This window comes from Gigantopelta aegis, chromosome 9 (genome assembly GCF_016097555.1).
Source record: "Gigantopelta aegis isolate Gae_Host chromosome 9, Gae_host_genome, whole genome shotgun sequence".
Taxonomy (NCBI): domain Eukaryota; kingdom Metazoa; phylum Mollusca; class Gastropoda; order Neomphalida; family Peltospiridae; genus Gigantopelta; species Gigantopelta aegis.
In genome coordinates, this window is record NC_054707.1 from 62,106,207 (window position 1) to 62,126,125 (window position 19,919).

Consider the following 19,919-nt stretch of genomic DNA (forward strand, 5'->3'; position numbering starts at 1 on the left):
GTATCGTGCATATGGATGAATATAATAGTTTGTTTTGTTTAAGGACACCATTGGAGCATATTGATTAATTTATCATCAGCTATTGGATGTCAAACATTTGGTAGTTCTGACAAGTAGTTATCACAGGGCTCGAACGGCAATTTTTTAGAAGAATTGCAGTGTGTGAAACAGTCAACTGACGACAATTTTGAGCCTGCCTATGGCAATTTAAAATTTAAAAAACCTGACTGAAAGGCTATCTTGTTATTTGTAGACATCTTTTAATGTGCAAAGATTAAATATTGACAGATAATGTACACCAGGGTGTATACATTTTGCCATTGTTGAGGAGCTTTATCGACGGCACAAAAATTCCATCGGTGATGATCTCTACCTACGGCAAAAGCAATGCCAACTGACAAGGGGAAATTCGTGCAAGTGTTTGGAGCCGTGGTGAACCGTGCAACTCCACGCACTCGTCTTCTTCACCAAAGATTGGGCATTAGAGCAAAGTCTAGAAAGAGGATAAATTTTCTTGCTACTTCAGTGTCCTCACTCAGGGAAGGCATCCTTGCTCTCAGAAAGAAATGGAATAAGAAGGACGTCAATTCGAAGAAAACGGTGGCACTCATGCTGAGTCTGAAGAAAAAGTACTCTTACTCAGAAACCAACTTTTAGGACTTGATTATAGACAGGGTGCAATTTGTTTTTAAAATTTTGATTAGCAGTTTTTCCTACTGGATGGAGAATTGATTAGCAACTATTGGAATTTGATTAGCACTTTAATAAAATGAGTAAACATGAATAAAACACATTCTTTTCAATAAAATTGCATATTTCTTATACATGTATCTGTATTGTGGCCTGCTTACCCCAAAATAAAACAAGTACAGAACAGTACATGTGAAGGGTCATCACTGTCACTTGTTTACAAGGCCGTATCCTCCGGAGGTCAAGGGGGGCAGTTGCCTCCCCCCTCCCTCTCCACACACACACCCAGAGAATCTCACTTTTTTTTTTTTTTGGCTATATAAAAAATAGCATAGGAATGTCAGGATTTAATTTTTATAGTACAACATATTGCTGAATAATATTTGTCAATGGTGATGCTAAGCAGCTTGGTCATCTAACTTGTTCAAAGTGATTTTTTAGTCTTTCCTGAGTTGATTTGTATGTCTGATCCAAAGTGTGATTGAAGCCCGAGAAAAATTCCTCATTTGGCTGATCATTCCAACGTATTCAGTGTTCATTTTTATTACGAAAATTGACAATTCTTAAACGATATATATACGTATTTTACCGGAACATTATTTGCCGAGGCAATTCGAAATTAAAAACGCCAAGCTGTTAATCAGTCGATAATATCGTATGTATACGCAAAAAATTTTGCGGCTAAAATAATTCGCGATCAAGCTTTCATTTTACATTTTCACGATAGTTTTTGCCAATAATAAAATAAAAACGACCAATATCAACTGAACTCCTTTCAATGACAGTTTCACGTATGATATAATAATACTTGAGACATTCTCGCCATGTGGTCCGCGTGCCGTTAGTCTTGTCCACATGCATGTCTGATAATACATGATGCAGAAAACTTGAAAAATCACAAACTAGACCAAATACTATTTATTAGTAGTATTCATAGGTTGCATTCAGGTTTACAAATAACGAAAGCCACAAGTATGTATCGAATATAAGAATAATCAGTGTAAAAACAACAAACTGAAATCTCGTAGTCACGAGATACCAGACGCGAGTTCAGCCAGCCGTTTGTCGCTAATGTTTGCCAGACTGTTTTTTACGCAACAAGTTAAACCGAACGACCACTTCGACAACCGGTCAAAATAATTATCAGACATTTTGACTACTGGCTATCGCTGAACGCCAATCATGCATAGCACCGAATGTCACTTGTAGTATAAAACCATGTGGCTATGTATTTTGTATCTATAGGCATTATTCAAAGCTAAATCGGAAATAAGTTAACACATAATTAAATTCGCGGAGCTATCAGCATGTTCGCGGTATATTTAATTCGTGAACATAATATATTTGCGTGCACGGTAGGCTACAAGTTCAGAGCTGCTTGCAAATTAGGTTACCACGATGACGTAGCAACTAGTACGTTACGTCACTGTTCTTGTTAAAACGTCAAACATCCTCCGTGTATTCCGACAGTATTTTCTATTTGAAATACTAACACACGCGAGAAGGTTGTACACGGAGATAAATTTTAAAAATGTTTATCATTGGCGAATCAGTTACCTTGGCTGCGATCACGGAAAATCGACACCCCTAAGTGCGTTCTTCTCCCGCGATCTCAATTCAAAGATCAATTTGGTTACAAAAAACATGCATCGCAAACTGCTAGTCATTGTTACAATATTGCATTGCGATCGCAAGATTTTGCATCGCTTTTTGCGATGCGAACCCAGTCATTTTGCAGCCTGATAGACTACTTAAGAGTGCACAAAAAGCTAAGAATTTGGATGACTCAAACGTCTGGAAAAGAAAAGATGCACTAGCTGTCATCACAGACGGCCCAAAAGGTGAAACAGTTTTACAGGAGGAGTGACATTTCATAGACCAGAAAGAGTTGTCTTCATTTGTTGGTAAATGTGACATCACTGTGCGTGCTCGCGAGCTTTACAAAAATGGTGACATGCATGATTTTTATGTGCGCGACTATAGATTACTCCATGATATATGTATAAACCCATGTATGCATGTATATACCATACCAGCAAGGTGTGGGAACATTTATATATGTTACGATGATGTACCATTAAAAAATAAAATAAAGTGCAAATAAACCACGGTACACAAATTGGAAAATAGTACATTGAACACTGGGTCTAAAAGTGCAATTTTCATGAACTGTGATTAATCGTCCCATCCCGTCACTTGACATTTGGTGAAATTTTTGTGTTTATATTAGTGAACATAATACAGTTAAAATAATACAAATCCTTCTAAATCCATATACATGTATATTATGATTGCATAAATCAAAAACTGATCAATCAGTGCAAATAAAAAATTAGTTATAAATATTTGATGATGAAATTTCAGCCAATTCTTAGCAGTATGATGCACTTTGTTAATTTTGAAGCAGTTTCTTATCAAGACTTCATAAAGTATTTAAGTAGCAAACTGCATTTTACTTTTAACTCATTAAAAAAAATTAAAAGTTCCAAGTTGGCAGCATAATAACTTTTTGTATTAATTTGCCTGGTACATGTATTTCTAGTGTTTCTGCCAGCAATAAATCTTTGGGTATGCATGGTGCTATGAAATTGAATGCAACCACAGTCAACAGGGGGTATAGGGGGCCTCCCCCAGAAAGAAAATGGGTTAAGTTTAGGGTTAGGAAAATCATACAGTAATGATAAGAGTAATTCATTTGGTCAAATAGTTAACTTAAAAAACATAAAAGCTGCCAAAAAATCTGGGTATGCCACCATACCTGTTTTACCCTCTGGCAAAAACCCTGATTTTCAATTGTACAATTAAAATTGAAAATTACCTTCTGCATGTTGTTCATTGTTATCAGTTTCTTGTGCTCGACTATCATGCTCACTTTCATCAGTCGGAAAGCTGGTTTTGTTTTCCTCGGCAGAACACCTAGCTTTGTCTTCATCAGCTGGAAGGGTGGCTTTGTTTTCATTAACAGGAACATTTGGCGTACAATCAACTCTCACTATACTATACATTTTGCTGTTTTTTTCTTTCTTCTCCTGTAATTTACTGATGAAGGAATCAGTCCAGGCACAGCTCAACTCACCAGCTGGACCATTGATACGAATGCATTTATTACAAAGAATTCCTCCAATGTGCTGGTGATTCCACAAATGAAACCAAAATAACTCTTTCTTTTTCCACCGTATACGGCATTTACCACAAAAGTATTCATCACCAACAATAGCTGTTAATATATCAGCTTTCTTCTCATTGTCACCTTTCTCATTGCCAACTTCTTCGAACACAATATCAAATGCCTTTTCAATTTTTTCAGAAACATACTCCTTTTCTGGTTCTACCCTTTCATTTGAGGTACACAATTCACCTTTGTTTCTTGGACTTGTATTTGTGTCTTCACCAGAAATAGCTACAGGAACAGGAACTACATTCTGATTCTGTATTATTATTCTTTGTGCATAACTGTGCGAACCTTGTAAGTTAGGCACTATTTGTGTTTCTTTGTACATCGAATCAGCTACAGTAGCAACAGTTCTTTGGGATGCTACAGGAAACACACCTTGTTGGACATTAGCGACTGGTGCAAATGTCATGTGAGGCACTGATAGAGGAACAACAATATACGAGGTCATAGTTTCTGGTGTATTAATGACCCCAAATGGAGTCACTGGTGTAAATGTTGTATTATTAACTGCACTAACAGAAGCACGACCTGCGCAAACAACTGGAGGAATAACTACCTTATTTTGAACATTCTGAACATGAACATACTGAGAAACAACACCTGGTCCAATCAACTTAAATATCTGCGTAGATGGTTGAACCACTGAGGCAATGGACTGCTGTTGAATGTTGCTTACAGCCTGTGAATCAAATTTTGATTGTGAAATTTCACTTCTGTGCAGAAGTGTACCCTTTGTACTACTGTTTCCATGGCTTTTGTTTTTTGCTTCCATTTCAAAAGTACTACTGACTGTAGATTTAGGTTTTGTTGTAAGAATACTACTGTTGCAAGTATTAGTGCTTACTGTCTGGGATTTGGAATTATTTTCTGTCAACTTAGTTCCTACAGCAGAAGCACTATGTGTATGTTCAGATGTATTTACCAAATAACTTTTGTCAGACGTTGCATGTTCAACTGAATTGTATTTGCAATCATCAGCATATCTTAAACTATTTTTAACTGGTGAATTGTCAACTTTGTCATTATCTGTAACCACCACTTGCTGTGCTGGTACTTTCACTTTTGGTACAACATCCTGATATGTTTCATCAGTTTGTTCACAATCTATTTGCTTTTCACTATTTACATAATGCTCTTGTGTTTGCTTGACATCTGATGACAGTACACCACCATTCATAAGTGCTGTACCTTTTATGATGCCATTTTCTGAAGCTGTAACATTTCCAGAATTTGTTTCACCAGAATTGTTATCCTCATTACTATTCTCTTTCTGGTTGTCATATGAATGAGCATTTTGAAAACTGCTGACAAAGGAACACTTGTCAACATGATTTTCATTTGTTAGTAAACCCGATTCACCAACATTAGTTTTATCAGCAGATTTTGGTTTTGATGGTACAATATTATCTTCAGGGTTTACCAGTGTAATGTTTTTAGACTCTGCACGGTTTAACTGTACATTGCTTTCTGTTTGCAATACAGGCATGTTTTCAGATCCCTCTGTTCCATCCACGACTTCAGAAAGATGAGATTTTGTAGCACACACCACATTTTTACCAACTGCAACACGGAAACTTTCAGATTTTGAGTTTGAAAATGTTGGAACAACATTAGGTCTATCTATTTTCTTCTCACAATGGGATTTTGCTTTCAACGCATCATGACTTTCATTTTGTTTTCCCTCTTCCGATTCAGTATTAGACACTTGAGCATTTTTTTCTGGTTCCAATGCATTGAAGTTACTATTATTAATGTTGGTATTTGAGGATGATACTGAAGCATGCAACGTACCATCATTACTTTTTTTTTTAGCTTTTGGTGATATGTGAACAAAACTAGACTTAAAAGAGCACGATCCTTTTTTCTCTGCCTCGCCTAATATTGTATTAGCACGCTTGTTTGCTCTCAGTGCACTTTTTTTCTCTTTTCCAGGATGCTTTTTCTGCATGTGAGCCCCAATCTCCTTGCGCAAGGAAAAACTTTCATCACAATGCAGGCACTTATAGGGCAGAAGTAATAAGTGTTTCATCAAATGCTCACTAAATCTTGTTCCACGGCCAGATACATTGCATGCTTTACATGTGAATATTTCTTTGCAACATGTTATTTCAATTAATTTAGCTTGTTCACCGGTAGTTGCAGTCATGGTTTCAGATGATTCAAGGGTGTTTCGGTCTTTTGTAATAAGAGGCAAGGTCTCCATCACAAACGTCTTCTCCTTTATCTCGTTTATCAGCAATGCTAAACATTATCTGCAATAAATAAATACATGTAGTTTAAAATTTCTAGAGATAAATGAACTATTGATATTAGTATATTATCAAGATGCAAATTTAGTGCGATTCTGTACTTCTGTGAATCCAAAAGTCAGTTTTTATGTTCCATTGAATCCTAATGTTTTTAGAACTCGATACGGCATACCATATTGTTACTATTACTGGTAATTCACAACAACAAAAAAGCTGGTCTTTCAAACCCTATTCTAATACTACACTTATTAGGAATATCTGATAAGATATTTTATTTAGTTTTTATTTTAAAAATCTCACAAATCTTAAAAACCTCATTATACATTCTCCTTACTTACAATATTCAATGAAAATGCTTGTAACAGTATGACTGGGTTTTTTTTCTTCTTTTGATATGTTGTCACTGACTTAGGAGACAAGCAAATGGCAAATTTATCAGAACTGTAGTCTGTGTTTTGAACAGAATATTATAATATAGGATATACTTTAAAAAATGTACTTTAGTTTGCTGTTAATTTCTGTTGCAAAATGTATGGATATGACTGGAGTTTACATTTGTAAAGCGGTGTTTCAACTTCCTGTTTAATTTTTCAAGGAATTCGCCTGGATTAATTTTGGACAAAAACCACGTTAAAGGGGTAGGTCTAAAAGTTGATAACTTTTACGAACATATATTTATTAAATTTACTTTATAAAGACACAATAACATTACTCACACTTGACGAAAATGTAAGGTTTTTTCCTACTTTATATATAAATAAAGATAAAAATGTGGCTTGTGCCCCCCACCCCCTCATACACAGGCGCTTCTGCCCCCCCTCCAGATATTGTTCCAGAAATGTCACCATTTTTAATTGTTCATAATATATATCAAAATCTAATTATCATCAATATATACCATTTAAAAATTAATCTACTTAACAGTTTAATTTTATTCATCTACATTAAAGCTGAACAGACAAAAACGATTTCAAAGAAATAGAAGCCATATTGTTTACACTGGTATTGAATGATTTGCTATTTTAAGTAACACACAGTAGGCATAATAATACAAAGGGTCACCAGCCAACTACATCAAATAAATTTCCATTGCTGAAAATGTTAAAGAAGGGACAATTAAGGCCTGGTATGCATATTCAACGATATATAATGCATATTATTGCTTAATATCAACAAGTATAATCGTATAGTCAGGGTATGACGACAGGGCTAGTGGGTTTGTAAATTCCACTAGCCTACCAAAATAAAGCACTAGCCCATATTTCTGATCAACTACAAAACACTTTATATATAGGGCTGAAAAAACAATGTTTCAAGGAACCCATCCCCTATAGTACCTAAAAAAAAAAACCAGGCTGACTTGTTTTTTTCTCCTTGAGTATAAAAATTATTTTTTAATATTTGTTTTAATATTATTATTTACTGAAAATTTATCTTGACCTGTACAGGTGAATGAAGTTTCAAAAATAAATTAATATATATTTGTTTTTAAACTGCAGGACCTACCCTATTTTGACAAGTTTGATCCTAAACCATTGTCCCATTTTCGCTTTTCGCTGACGTCAGTTGCTCAAATAGCCTACAGGGCAATATATCCCATGTCAGACAGATATCAACAAATGTATTGGCAAGATTTAACTTGTTAATTGATAGGACAAAAAAAAAAGTATCATCTTGTACAGATGTAAAACGTTATCCAAACTGCTATGCACATTAAACATCCCTGGTTGCCAACATCCCTATCGCAAGTAAGCGAGGCATTAAATTAGAAGACAATAGATAAATAACACGGTAATTCTAAAAATGACTGGGGTTGTACTTCAGTTATACTAGCTTGGTAATTAATTGGGACTGGCCATTCACACCTTTGTTACCTTGTTGACATATCTGAGATTTTTACTACCACGTGACTTGTACAACCAATCAAAACACGCGTTTTATTAACGGTTGTTTCCTGTCCACGAAACGAAACGAAACCAAAGTCTGTATTGTGTGTATTGTTCTAATTAAAGATGTAGCAACTTCTTGTTACTATACTGCATTTTATAGAAATCATACGTCAGTGGAGGAAAAACATCGTGAGCTAGTGGGGGTTTTTTTTGGTTTTTTTTAAGCCACTATAGCCCATCTGGCTACTGGTTTTGCATTTGTCACTCGCCCCATGTTAAAAAGCACTAGCCCTGGGTGTCGGGCTAGCAGATTTGTATAGTTAATTAATAAAACAGTTAAATGTGACAGCTATTATAGATAACAGGCACAGCCATTTTGTACCATCCCAGTGTGCAGATGGTTACGTAATACCTAACGTGTCACGTCAGGAATTAGTCTTCGAACTGAAGAAACAAAACATACCTGATTTTTGTGGATGCATCGCAATGTTCTGTAATAATAGCCATCCCAGTAAGTCAGCAACAATTATATATTATTTTTCAAGAAAAACTAAAGCAACATTGTCAGTGTGTTGAAATAACTGTATTATGTTTTGTACATAAATTAACCCACGTCCTGGAACAGTAATCAGGGTGTTTTCTTGGTTAATTGGTCTTTTCTTTCCGTGGCCTGCACCTGTAGTTCCTGATTGGCAGGTGCATATTTAGACGGTCCCCAGACACTGTCTAGATACACTAAAAAGACATGCCTCTTTTATTAAAGTGCAGTGTCTGGAATATTTTTATTATTTAAGCATTTAGAATAGATGATCCAGTTCTGTTTGGTACATAAGGGTGTATACTACCAAATCAAATCCCATAGACGACAATAGTAACATATGCGGCTAAATCTCCTACCTGCAACGTATCAACCGACATAAACGCCACGGATATAAATACTACCACCCCTTACACTTAAAAGTGAATCAGAAAAAAATGGGGGTCAAGCTGCTCGTTTCTGAGATAACGGGTAGCGTCTATGACTACCCTAGTTTCGCACAAAATTTGAGTACTTTTTTTTATATGTTTCAAGCACAAGGCTACTTGACACATTGGTACTAGATGAAATAAAATTGCACATTTATTTTACCCAGATGAAACTATTATTTTTTACAACCAACACACTCACATTTATAACCAATCACAGGACTTGTGGTGTTCACTTCTCTATCAAAAGTTCGGTGCACCTCGAACTTTGACCCAGCCGGAAGTTATTTGGTATAGTACTACCATAAAAGGCCCACCACATTGCTATAGTTTTGCAATGCTCGCTTATATCTACATTATCTAGGTCAACTGCAAACCCAATGGCCAGCTTGTTTTTCTTCAATTAGCGGGACGCCAGTAGAACTGGGAATTTACACGATTTGCACAGGTGCTGAGCTTCTCACGTGATTTTGAACAAATTTAACTGTCTTGATTGAGGGGTCGTCTCATACCTCCAAAATATACTTATATCCATAGAGGTATGGTACAATACCTTTCCAGGGGTCGGTGGGGGATTTGCCTTGAAATTTTGACAGTGACCATGCAGCGGCTGGCATACGCGTTACATGTAAGGGGGTGTTAATAATTACGTAACGCTCTAGGGGTAGAGGAAGAGGGCGGTATGTTCGATATACGTAACATTTATGAAGACTATATGTTATTTCTATTCATTACTTAGACCTAAAAATGTGGTGGTTTTTTTAAATGCACTGTCGGTCTAGGATCGATCCCCATCGGCGGGATTGTTCCAGCCAGTGCACCATGACAGGTATATAAAAGGCCATGCTATGTGATATCCTGTCTGTGGGATGCTACATATAAATTATCCCTTGCTAAAAAAAAAAAAAAAAAAAAAGGTTTCCAAGGCACGTGTGCAGGGATTTCAGCGGGGTTGGGGGTTATAGACTGTGTTGAGCGAAGTTTATATGGGGCCATGTTTCCCCAGAAAATATATTTCAATTTTTATTTTTTATCTTGGTCAGGGAAAGGGTTTCGACCCCCAATACCCTCACCCCTGCACATGAGCCCCTTTCCTCTCTTAGATTATGGCAAAATTACCAAACATTTGACATCCAAAAGCAGATGATTATTAAATCAATATGCTCTAACACTGATGTCGTTAACAAAACAAACTAACTTTACCCTTTCCAAACGAAATAATATTTATTTGAATTTGTCGATTTTACCACACATAAAATTAAAAAGTGAAAACGGTCATTTTCTACTTTAGTATATTTTATTAATATATACATGATCAATGTGTTATAGAAACTAAACTTTGAAAGTTCTACTAACACTTTATAAAATATTAATTCTTAAATAGGAAGGTATGATTGTCGATAGTACATTGTCAAGATCAAAACTGGTTTTAACGAAAGAATAGTATGTATCCTCAACCCGAACGTTCTTTGTACAGTGCAAGAATTCTCATTTCATTTTTTGAGACGAACCCTACAATTTCAAATCCGCAAACGCACCTGTTAACAAAAATTGACAACAGGCTGTCGTTTGTGGTTTGCCGAGCAATGGCTGCACAGGCAACAAATCGAGCATATACTTTTGACGTTCTCCGTTCATAGCGAACACACACAATTTTTTAAAAAGTGCAGTTGAACTTGTATTTCATATTTGTGCATAATATTATATGGTAACCCGACACTGTAACTTTAAAATCACAGGGTATTGTGTGATATCTGCACGGACACCCTTGAATCATAATAGACATCATCAGCCGTCCTGCTTTATTACTGTAAGTAATTCTGTAAAACCCTTGATTAAGTAGACTTTCCCCATCTAAAATCACAAAACTGACCAATTACGTAGTCCCAAAGAAAAGAAAATTATCACTTGGGTATCGCGAGTGTCGTTTTTGTTCGAACGTACCCTACCCAATAGGCCTAATAATATGCATTTTTTCTTTGGATTTAAAAAAAAAGAAAAATACTAAACTCCATTTTATTCTATTGATGCAAACTGAAATATATTTAGTTAAATAGTTTTATTATACTATCAAGTCATTTATGTTGTTTTACAAGTCAGGTTCATGAAAGTGAAGCACCTTGTCGTAAGTTAGAGCATTTGTTTACACCGTGCACATAGGAGATGGACGGAGCTGACGTCACTTCACCCCAAGCTATACCACCGGACGTCACAAAAACAAAACAAAATGGCTGCCCCCAGTTAGACAGGAACAATCATGTTTTTTTAGTAACTCTAAAATTACGTGATTTTCATTTGTTAACCTTCTGAGTACTGCAGGCGAGATATCTCGCCCGACTTCACGTCAGTCGATATACTGTACACTGTATACAGTGCATTCCCCAATTCATATTTCCCGCCATTTTGCACACGACACTCACCGGAAACGGAAATATAATTAAAGAAAAAAGATTTTTTTTTTTAAATGGTGGCTTTTGTTTTGATTTTTTCAATTAAAAATACCTTGAAATTTGGAGTTCAAAAAGTGGTTTTCGGCAAGTATTTTCGCTTGACAACAATGGTGGCACGTCGCGGTCATTTTCAGGGATCGATATCTGATTGTGACAGCTAATTTGATAATAAATTTGATCGATTTACCAACAACGAAAATGACCAAATATTGCAATATGAATCGTAGTTCGGGTTTAAAAAAAAATTCTGGTCAGAAAACCACTGTTATCGGGAATAATGGACATAAATACTGGACATCTGGCCACAAATGCCCGTAAGTAAACGCAACTTTTTCGATTTTTTGCCTAATTTTAATCACCATTAGCCGATCTAAAAATAATAAAAATTACAAAAAAGACACGAAAATAATACTTACCGATTCATATATGAACTTTATTTCATGTATTTATAAAACATTTAAGTGAATATATGTGAGTAAAAATTATAAACTTGTACCCACTCAACGTGGTTTTTGTTAAAAATTAATCCAGTAGTCTAGTTAAAGTGTCGGGATGTGTTGGTGGTCCGGGTATGCATCTTTCCAACACATAAGGCTCTTGTTTGAGTTTACCCTCCCTTTAAGATTTAGTACTGAAACTGAGCTAGACAATGTATGAATCTTCTCGGGCAGTATATATAAAAAGTGTGGTGTCTTATATTTTACTTACCTGCCAAAACAGGATGGCACTTGGCATTTGAGAGAATTAAATAATGTGTTTATTAGCAACACCCAGTTTTGCAGACACTAACAGTGCATTTTTCAATGGTACACTAAATACAATATATTAATTTATGTGGAATAGTTAATGGTATTTGCACCTGTAAATAAACATAGTACAAATTGCATGATACATTAATTATTATTAATAGTGATTATAAAGTTCTTTGGACATATTTGTTTTGTTTTGTTTTTGTTTTGTATTTTCTAGTATTTTTAGTACACATGTGTACATGGTACATACAAAAGTAGATCTAGTAGATTTTTAACCATGGCTTGTGGATTTTGAAAATTTATGATCCCATGGCTAGTGAATTAAAACAAATATTCTACAAGCCCTGACAAAATTAATATCTACCAGTATTATTAACATCACAGGGTATTGTGATACATTGTTACCAATCTGTCATAACATGTTTAAAGGATCATGCATGACCCATGTCACCATAATGATCATGGAAATTAAAATATCCTCAAACTAATAACCCTTAAAATGGTAATGGTAATTACTGACAGGGTTTATTACTGTAAATAAATCTGTAATACTACTGGTTAAGTAGACTGTCCCATCTAAAATCACAGAAATGACATATCACATTATCTCGCCTTCATGTAAAATTCTTTAATCTCAATGGTTGTTTGCCATTGGACAAATCCCTTATACCCCTGTGGGCGGAGCCAAATTCTCTTATACCCCGTCTGTAATTTCCAACAGTTTCCAGCCACCCCAGTTAATACTAAAGCAATAATTAGATTATAAATAAATAACGTTTTTAATTAATTTTTTTATTAATATGTTTCAGACAATTTCGTATTACAAACATTTGAAGTTAAAAACTCGTTTATCGATAGAATTATTTTTCGTCACTGGCAAGTGGTTTCGTTCGCGTCCGCGTGGTACGGCTCCATTAATAAATTGATAACAATTATTGTCTGGCGTTATTTTTTAATTATTTGGCTATATGGTTTAATATGTCGGCAAGATAAATTCGTTGTAGATGCATCTCTCGGGGTATATGGCTTTTTATGTACCCTGTGTGTGCTCTTTTACCCCCTCGCCTTTGGCTTGGGGTAAAATAACACATAGAGGGTACATAAAAAGCCATATACCCCTCGTGATGCTTCTACAACTTATATTGACACTGTCCTTGCCATGTTCTCTGGTGTTTTACTGTTGACTGAGGCATGATCTAAGCAATGGCACCCTTTTTTACATCCGTATGTGCACGAGTATCATGTTTATCGTGCAGTATAAATCTGATGAATAAACTCATTTTGCACGTGCGGCATCGCCCAAAAGCAGCAATGTGCGACTATTCGTCATTGATTGCATTATAACGAACAATACTGGCACCTATCTAACTTTCCATGAACGTGTATTGGGTAATTCCATGTCAAATCACCCAATGGGTTAAACCCTACCCTCTCCAATTTCAATGAATTTGGTATATAAGGTAATTGTGGCAAAAAACCCTGAAATTCCAAGTTTCAGCACAATCGGACCAACAGTTTCCGAATTATGGCCTTTTCTCTGAAACCTCATCCACCAAACCAATCCAAGGAAGACCATCATAGAGGCTGCAGACAAAGTTCTGCGCCTTTATTTCTAGTGGAATTTGTGAATCGTCATTACTATCATCGAAATTGCTAGTATCTTGAATTTGTACCAATTCGGGTGGATTGGATTGTAAACTCAGTTTGAAAACCTGCATTGTAGACTGATAATGGGACAAAACGATGGTACTGCAGGGTTTTGTTTAACGACACCACTAGTGCTCATTGATTTATTAATCATTGGCTATTGGACGTCAAACATTTTGTAATTTTGACATATAGTCTTAGAGAGGAAACCCGTTACGTTTTTCAATTAGTAGCAATTGATCTTTTATATGCACCATCCCAGAGACAGGATAGCACATACCATGGCCTTTGATATACCAGTTGTAGTGCACTGGATGGAGCAAAACATAGCCCACTGACAGGGATCATGCCCAGACTGTCAGCGCACCAAGCGAGTGCTTTACCACAGGGCTACATACCGCCCCTGCCAACTATTTAACTATGTACAATGAAATAGCATTTGTTTGGCATTTTAAAAAAGTTCCATATATATGACTATTTTCTGCCATTTATTGCTGAATTGTGACAATTCCATTTTTTTTAAATATTCTTTATCCATTAAAAAAAATTGTTTTACCCTTCATTATTTATACATGGACTAAATTGTAGGCCTATCACTAAGTGCTATAAGTAACTTTTTTCAGTTGGATTCTCTGCTGCTTACGGTACAGGCCTATGCTTGAAACCTTAGAAAATAAAGTGTCAAATTGTGAATAAATAAATAAATTATTTAGCAATCTTACCATAATGACTTGCTCAATGACATGATGTAGACTCAAAATTTTAAAGTATAAACATTCTTCACTTCATCAATAAGGATGTAAATGTACACACACAAGTGTGCCAGTAGGCCTACAGACCACAGATAGTAATGAATCTTTAAAATAATTATCAATACTAATTACATATACAAGTAATAAGGATAAATTAGTTCTTTTGTTTGTCAATTACCTACTGGAGATTTTCTGATACTTACATCTTAATAGATCTTGGAAATGATCCGAGATCTAATGGATAAACATAAATTTCTTCGATTTTAGATACTCATGCAGCATGCTCTGAATTGGGGTTGGGGGGCTGCAGTTTCCTCCACATGGGGTCCAAAGTCCATTCAAGGGACCATAACTTCCTTTCAATGTAGTCCCCATGGTAATATAGTTTAGCCTGTTCTAAACAATACGAGTTGTTGGCACAAGATATTTTTGATAATTAGGCAATATTTCAAAAAATTAATCTTAAATCTGTTGGATGCTGGACTATATTGTTAGAACATTCATGACATTTACAGTGTTGATGCATGTACATTTAATAGTGCTTAAATACATGTGCAGTCTATACACAGAGCATAGAACAGCAGCAGGTAAACATATTTCAATTTGAAATTGCTGACTAATGAAACATTTTCCACCTCCAATTTTTTTTATATGTTGTAGATAACATGTTGGGCTATAATTTTAATCAAAGGTGATCTCAAGGTCACGTGTCCCACAAGGTCAATTTCAAGGTCAAACGGTCATCAGCCCAAAAGTAACCCAAATATCAGGAATAATGCCAGATTTGGATTCCTTGTAATTCCCCCTTTCCAATGATACCTCATTTGTCAAAACTGGACCATTGGTTGCCGAGTTATGGCAATTTAAAAAAGGGCAGCCACACCCTTTTTTGACAAAATTAAATTTGCCACAATAACTCTATATACCAAATTTCATTGAAATTGGGGAGGGTAGGGTTTAAATTTCCTTTTTTGGGGGTGATTTGACACGGAATGACCCTATTGTGTTTATTTATAATAAAAATAACTGGTATACTTTCTTTTTATCGTTAAAATGTTTCCATAGACCCCAAATATATGTTTCTATGTTAAAAGGAGTGCAGATATATAGAGAAAATGATGGCCATTTTGAATTTCAAGATGGGCGACAGTGGCCAGAATTTTTTTTGCTACCAATGGATTTCTGGTTCAGGCAGGACATGGGAACATGACCAAATTTGATTTTAAAAAATGCAACCTTCAAAAATTTTACATAACTTCCTGGACTATAGGGTCAGTTCAACACTGCTAATACATATTTTATTTAATTGAAAACTGTAAGAGTGACCATAAAATTGGAGATAACGCTTAAAAGATTCTTCCGCAGGTCTGTACAAACATTCCCTGTAATGTAATTGAAATCTGGAGCCCTGTGAGTATATGATGCACGTTGAAAAAACACACACATTCTTATTAGCATAAATTGAACAACCTCAATATTCAAGCAATATACCTCCAGTCTCAATTTTGGAAGGTGCAAATAATTTATTGTTGTTGAAATTCCATTATCACATATCTTTTAGAAAGATTATAATTTATCTTGTTCTTAACTACAAGACTCATGTTTCCAACACAACTACCACTCAATCCCCACCTTCACTATTATCGGTGAAAACTGAGTTTGACATAAGGTATTGGTTATTCAGACTCATGCGCCATAATGAAATGCTGAATAGTCTTCGGATTAAGTGGAACAATTATTGTTGCTGTGATGTAAGTGGGATTCATGGTATTCCTAGATATAACCCCATAAAAAAAACTCACCATTTAATCTAGTCTGTGTCATAGAGGTTTACCTAACGAGTGAATGCAGTTATGATGAGAATCATTAATTTTGTCAAAAGGTTAACTTAAAAAAACACCAAAATATGAGGGCATGGTGCCATACTCTCGAGTACCTAATAAACATAGGGCCTGAATAAGCACAGGGTTCTGGAAAAATTTCTAAAATCAATTAAAAGTTGGGTGCGGAATTAGCATAGGGTCTGGAAATTTAGCTAAATTGTAAAAATTAACTAGTAATGAAAACAGAATACAACAGTAGTAAGATCTTGAAAGTATGCATATGCAGTTTTCGAGATTAATGGTATCCCGATATCCCGGGGATACCAGAATCTAATGCTACGCCGTAACAATATCTCCCCCAACTCATACCCAGTCTAATGCTACACTGGAGCAATAGCTGCATAGCAATAGACTGGGAACCGCTAAGACGCTATTGTTTTTGTTGGATGTGTCTTCCCTTCAAATTTTATTTGAGATATTGATTCCACATCTGCAGAAAATTGATACAGGTAGGTTTATCATCAATGATGTCAGAATCACTTATAAATTACTGCTAAATATTAATTTATGTTAGTATTATTCAAAAATAGATTCTGTTTGATTGCAAATTTCACAAATTCCGTGATTGTGGCGTTGCAATAGACTGGGAACGAGAACAGTGTTGTCCAAGTTTGTTACGATGTTCTTTATGAATTTCATTTAAATTAAGTGGGATACTAAATTCTCAGGTGGGATACCAGATTTTGAAAATTTAGTATCCAACTGGGATACACCCCAAACGTTTAACCTTGAACACTGAAGTAGCTGTAATATTTTAGACCCAAGCCAAGTTCAAACACCAAATCACACAGCAGACATCAGGACACCGATTTGTTTAGTCACAGATCACTTGATCAGCACTTTGTTGGTCCCCAGTTTTACTTTGGCACATCACTGTACAGGTACAATGTATGTGGCATCACTTCTCAGCTGAATTCATTGCAGTACTGCCAGAAATACATGTACTAATTAAGACTTTCATTTTAGCAGAACAATTAATGACAGTAATTTTGAATGGAAATATTCAATAGCTTTGCTTAAATTGTGTATAACTTATCTGAATTAAAGCAAAGCTTGACAAAATATGAAATGTTCACACGTCAATTGTTTTCAACATAAAAAACACTTCGAATGTACGGAAATGGATAATCTAAACAATAAAATCTAAGTAAAGTATGATTTCAGTTATCAAAAAAGGGCTTAGTGTTCAAAAACTAGGGTTTTATGTCCCTTTAAGGTGACAGGACTACATTACTTTACGTTACACTGAGTTACACCATGTAACATCACTACTCATCACTTTGTATCAAAGAAAGAAAGAAATGTTTTATTTCATGACGCACTCAACACATTTTATTTACGGTTATATGACGTCAGACATACGTTAAGGACCACACAGATTTTGAGAGGAAACCCGCTGTCGCCACTACATGGGCTACTCTTTCCGATTAGCAGCAAGGTATCTTTTATTTGCGCTTCCCACAGGCAGGATAGCACAAACCATGGCCTTTGTTGAACCAATTATGGATCACTGGTCAGTGCAAGTGGTTTACATCTACCCATTGAGCCTTGCGGAGCACTCACTCAGGGTTTGGAGTCTGTATCTGGATTAAAAATCCCATGCCTCGACTGGAATCTGAACCCAGTACCTGTAGACCGATGGCCTAACCACAACCCCACGAGGCTGGTCACACTTTGTATCACATCACATCACATCACATAGTAGAAACTGCATAGCTAAATGTATCCATAAATATAAACAAATATATACACAATGGTAATGTGAACCTACACATTTAAATAATGTAATAATTTATGTATGTGTTATGACAAAAGTTGCACCTACTTGCTAATATAAACAAATATATACACAATGGTAATTCAAACATACATATTTAAATAATTTAATAAATGTATGTGTTATGACACCTATTTGCTAATATAAACAAATACATGTATATACATGTACACAATGGTAATGTGAACATACATGTACACATTTAAATAATTTAATAAATGTATGTGTTAATAACAAAAGTTGCACCTACTTGCTAATATAAAAGCAGGACTCTTGAAAATATTTTGAGCGAATATTTTCTTTCCATAGTACATGAACTCATTATTAGGATTTCTTTGGGACTCCACCTGCACACTAAATGCTGTGCTGGCTATAACTTCCATTGTAAAGTCACCAAATAATCTGAAATGAGAAATATTGAAAAGTAGCAAAAATCAACAATCTCCAGTCACAAACTGAGTGGAATCAAGTCCTGTCTAATTTATGCAACCCTAATCAGACTGAAATCAATCTTAGTCAAACTGAAATCAATACCAGTTTGACTGAAACCAATCCCAATCAGACAGAAATCAATCACAGTTTGAAAAATCACCACAATCAGACTGAAATCTACCTCCGTCTGACTGAAATCAATCCTATAGTCAGACTGAAATCAATCCTATAGTCAGACTGAAATCAATCTCAGTCAGTCTGAAACCTAACCCAGTCAGACTGAAACCTAACCCAGTCAGACTGAAACCTATCCCAGTCAGACTGAAACCTGACCCAGTCAGACTGAAACCTAACCCAGTCAAACTGAAATCAATTTCAGTCACACTGAAACCTAACCCAGTCAGACTGAAACCTAACCCAGTCAGACTGAACTCTAACCCAGTCAGACTGAAACTTAACCCAGTCAGACTGAACTCTAACCCAGTCAGACTGAACTCTAACCCAATCAGGATGAAATCCAAATCAATCAGACTGAAATGTACTCCCAATCAATGTGTAGTAGTACAGAATATTTCTCATCACAACCTTTTTCAAACCCTGTACCTGCCTGTCTGAGTTTCCGTGGCAGCAGTTGGTTGGATTCTGTAACATATTGTTAAAGCTGCAGTCCCCAGACCATGTTTCTGTAACATTGTTAAAGCTGCAGTCCCCAGACCATGTTTCTGTAACATATTGTCAAAGCTGCAGTCCCCAGACCATGTTTCTCTAACATATTGTCAAAGCTGCAGTCCCCAGACCATGTTTCTCTAACATATTGTCAAAGCTGCAGTCCCCAGACCATGTTTCTGTAACATATTGTCAAAGCTGCAGTCCCCAGACCATGTTTCTCTAACATATTGTCAAAGCTGTTTCTGTAACATATTGTTAAAGCTGCAGTCCCCAGACCATGTTTCAGTAACATTGTCAAAGCTGCAGTCCCCAGACCATGTTTATCATTTAACCTCTTAAAATGGGCTAGAGCTGGGCGGTATTGAAATTTGAGGTTCGGTATCGATATCGGTATTTTGGGGGTGATTTACCTCGGGGCTGGTAGGTACTGGGTTCAGATCCCAGTCAAGGCATGGGATTTTTAATCCAGATACCGACTCCAAACTCTGAGTGAGTGCTCCGCAAGGCTCAAAGGTTAGGTGTAAACCACTTCCACCAACCAGTGATCCTAACTGGTTCAACAAAGGCCACAGTTTGTGCTATCCTGCC

At 35.9% G+C, this 19,919-nt stretch overlaps 1 protein-coding gene across 1 annotated transcript in view; it reads right to left on the reverse strand.

Annotated features, from left to right (window-relative positions):
* Positions 1–19,919, reverse strand: part of LOC121382012 — a 48,451-nt gene that overhangs the window by 24,718 nt on the left and 3,814 nt on the right. Inside the window, exon 2 of the mRNA XM_041511476.1 lies at positions 3,509–6,117. Coding sequence (XP_041367410.1) covers positions 3,509–6,068 — 2,560 coding nt within the window. The 5' untranslated portion in view covers positions 6,069–6,117. The remainder of the gene's footprint in view (positions 1–3,508; positions 6,118–19,919) is intronic.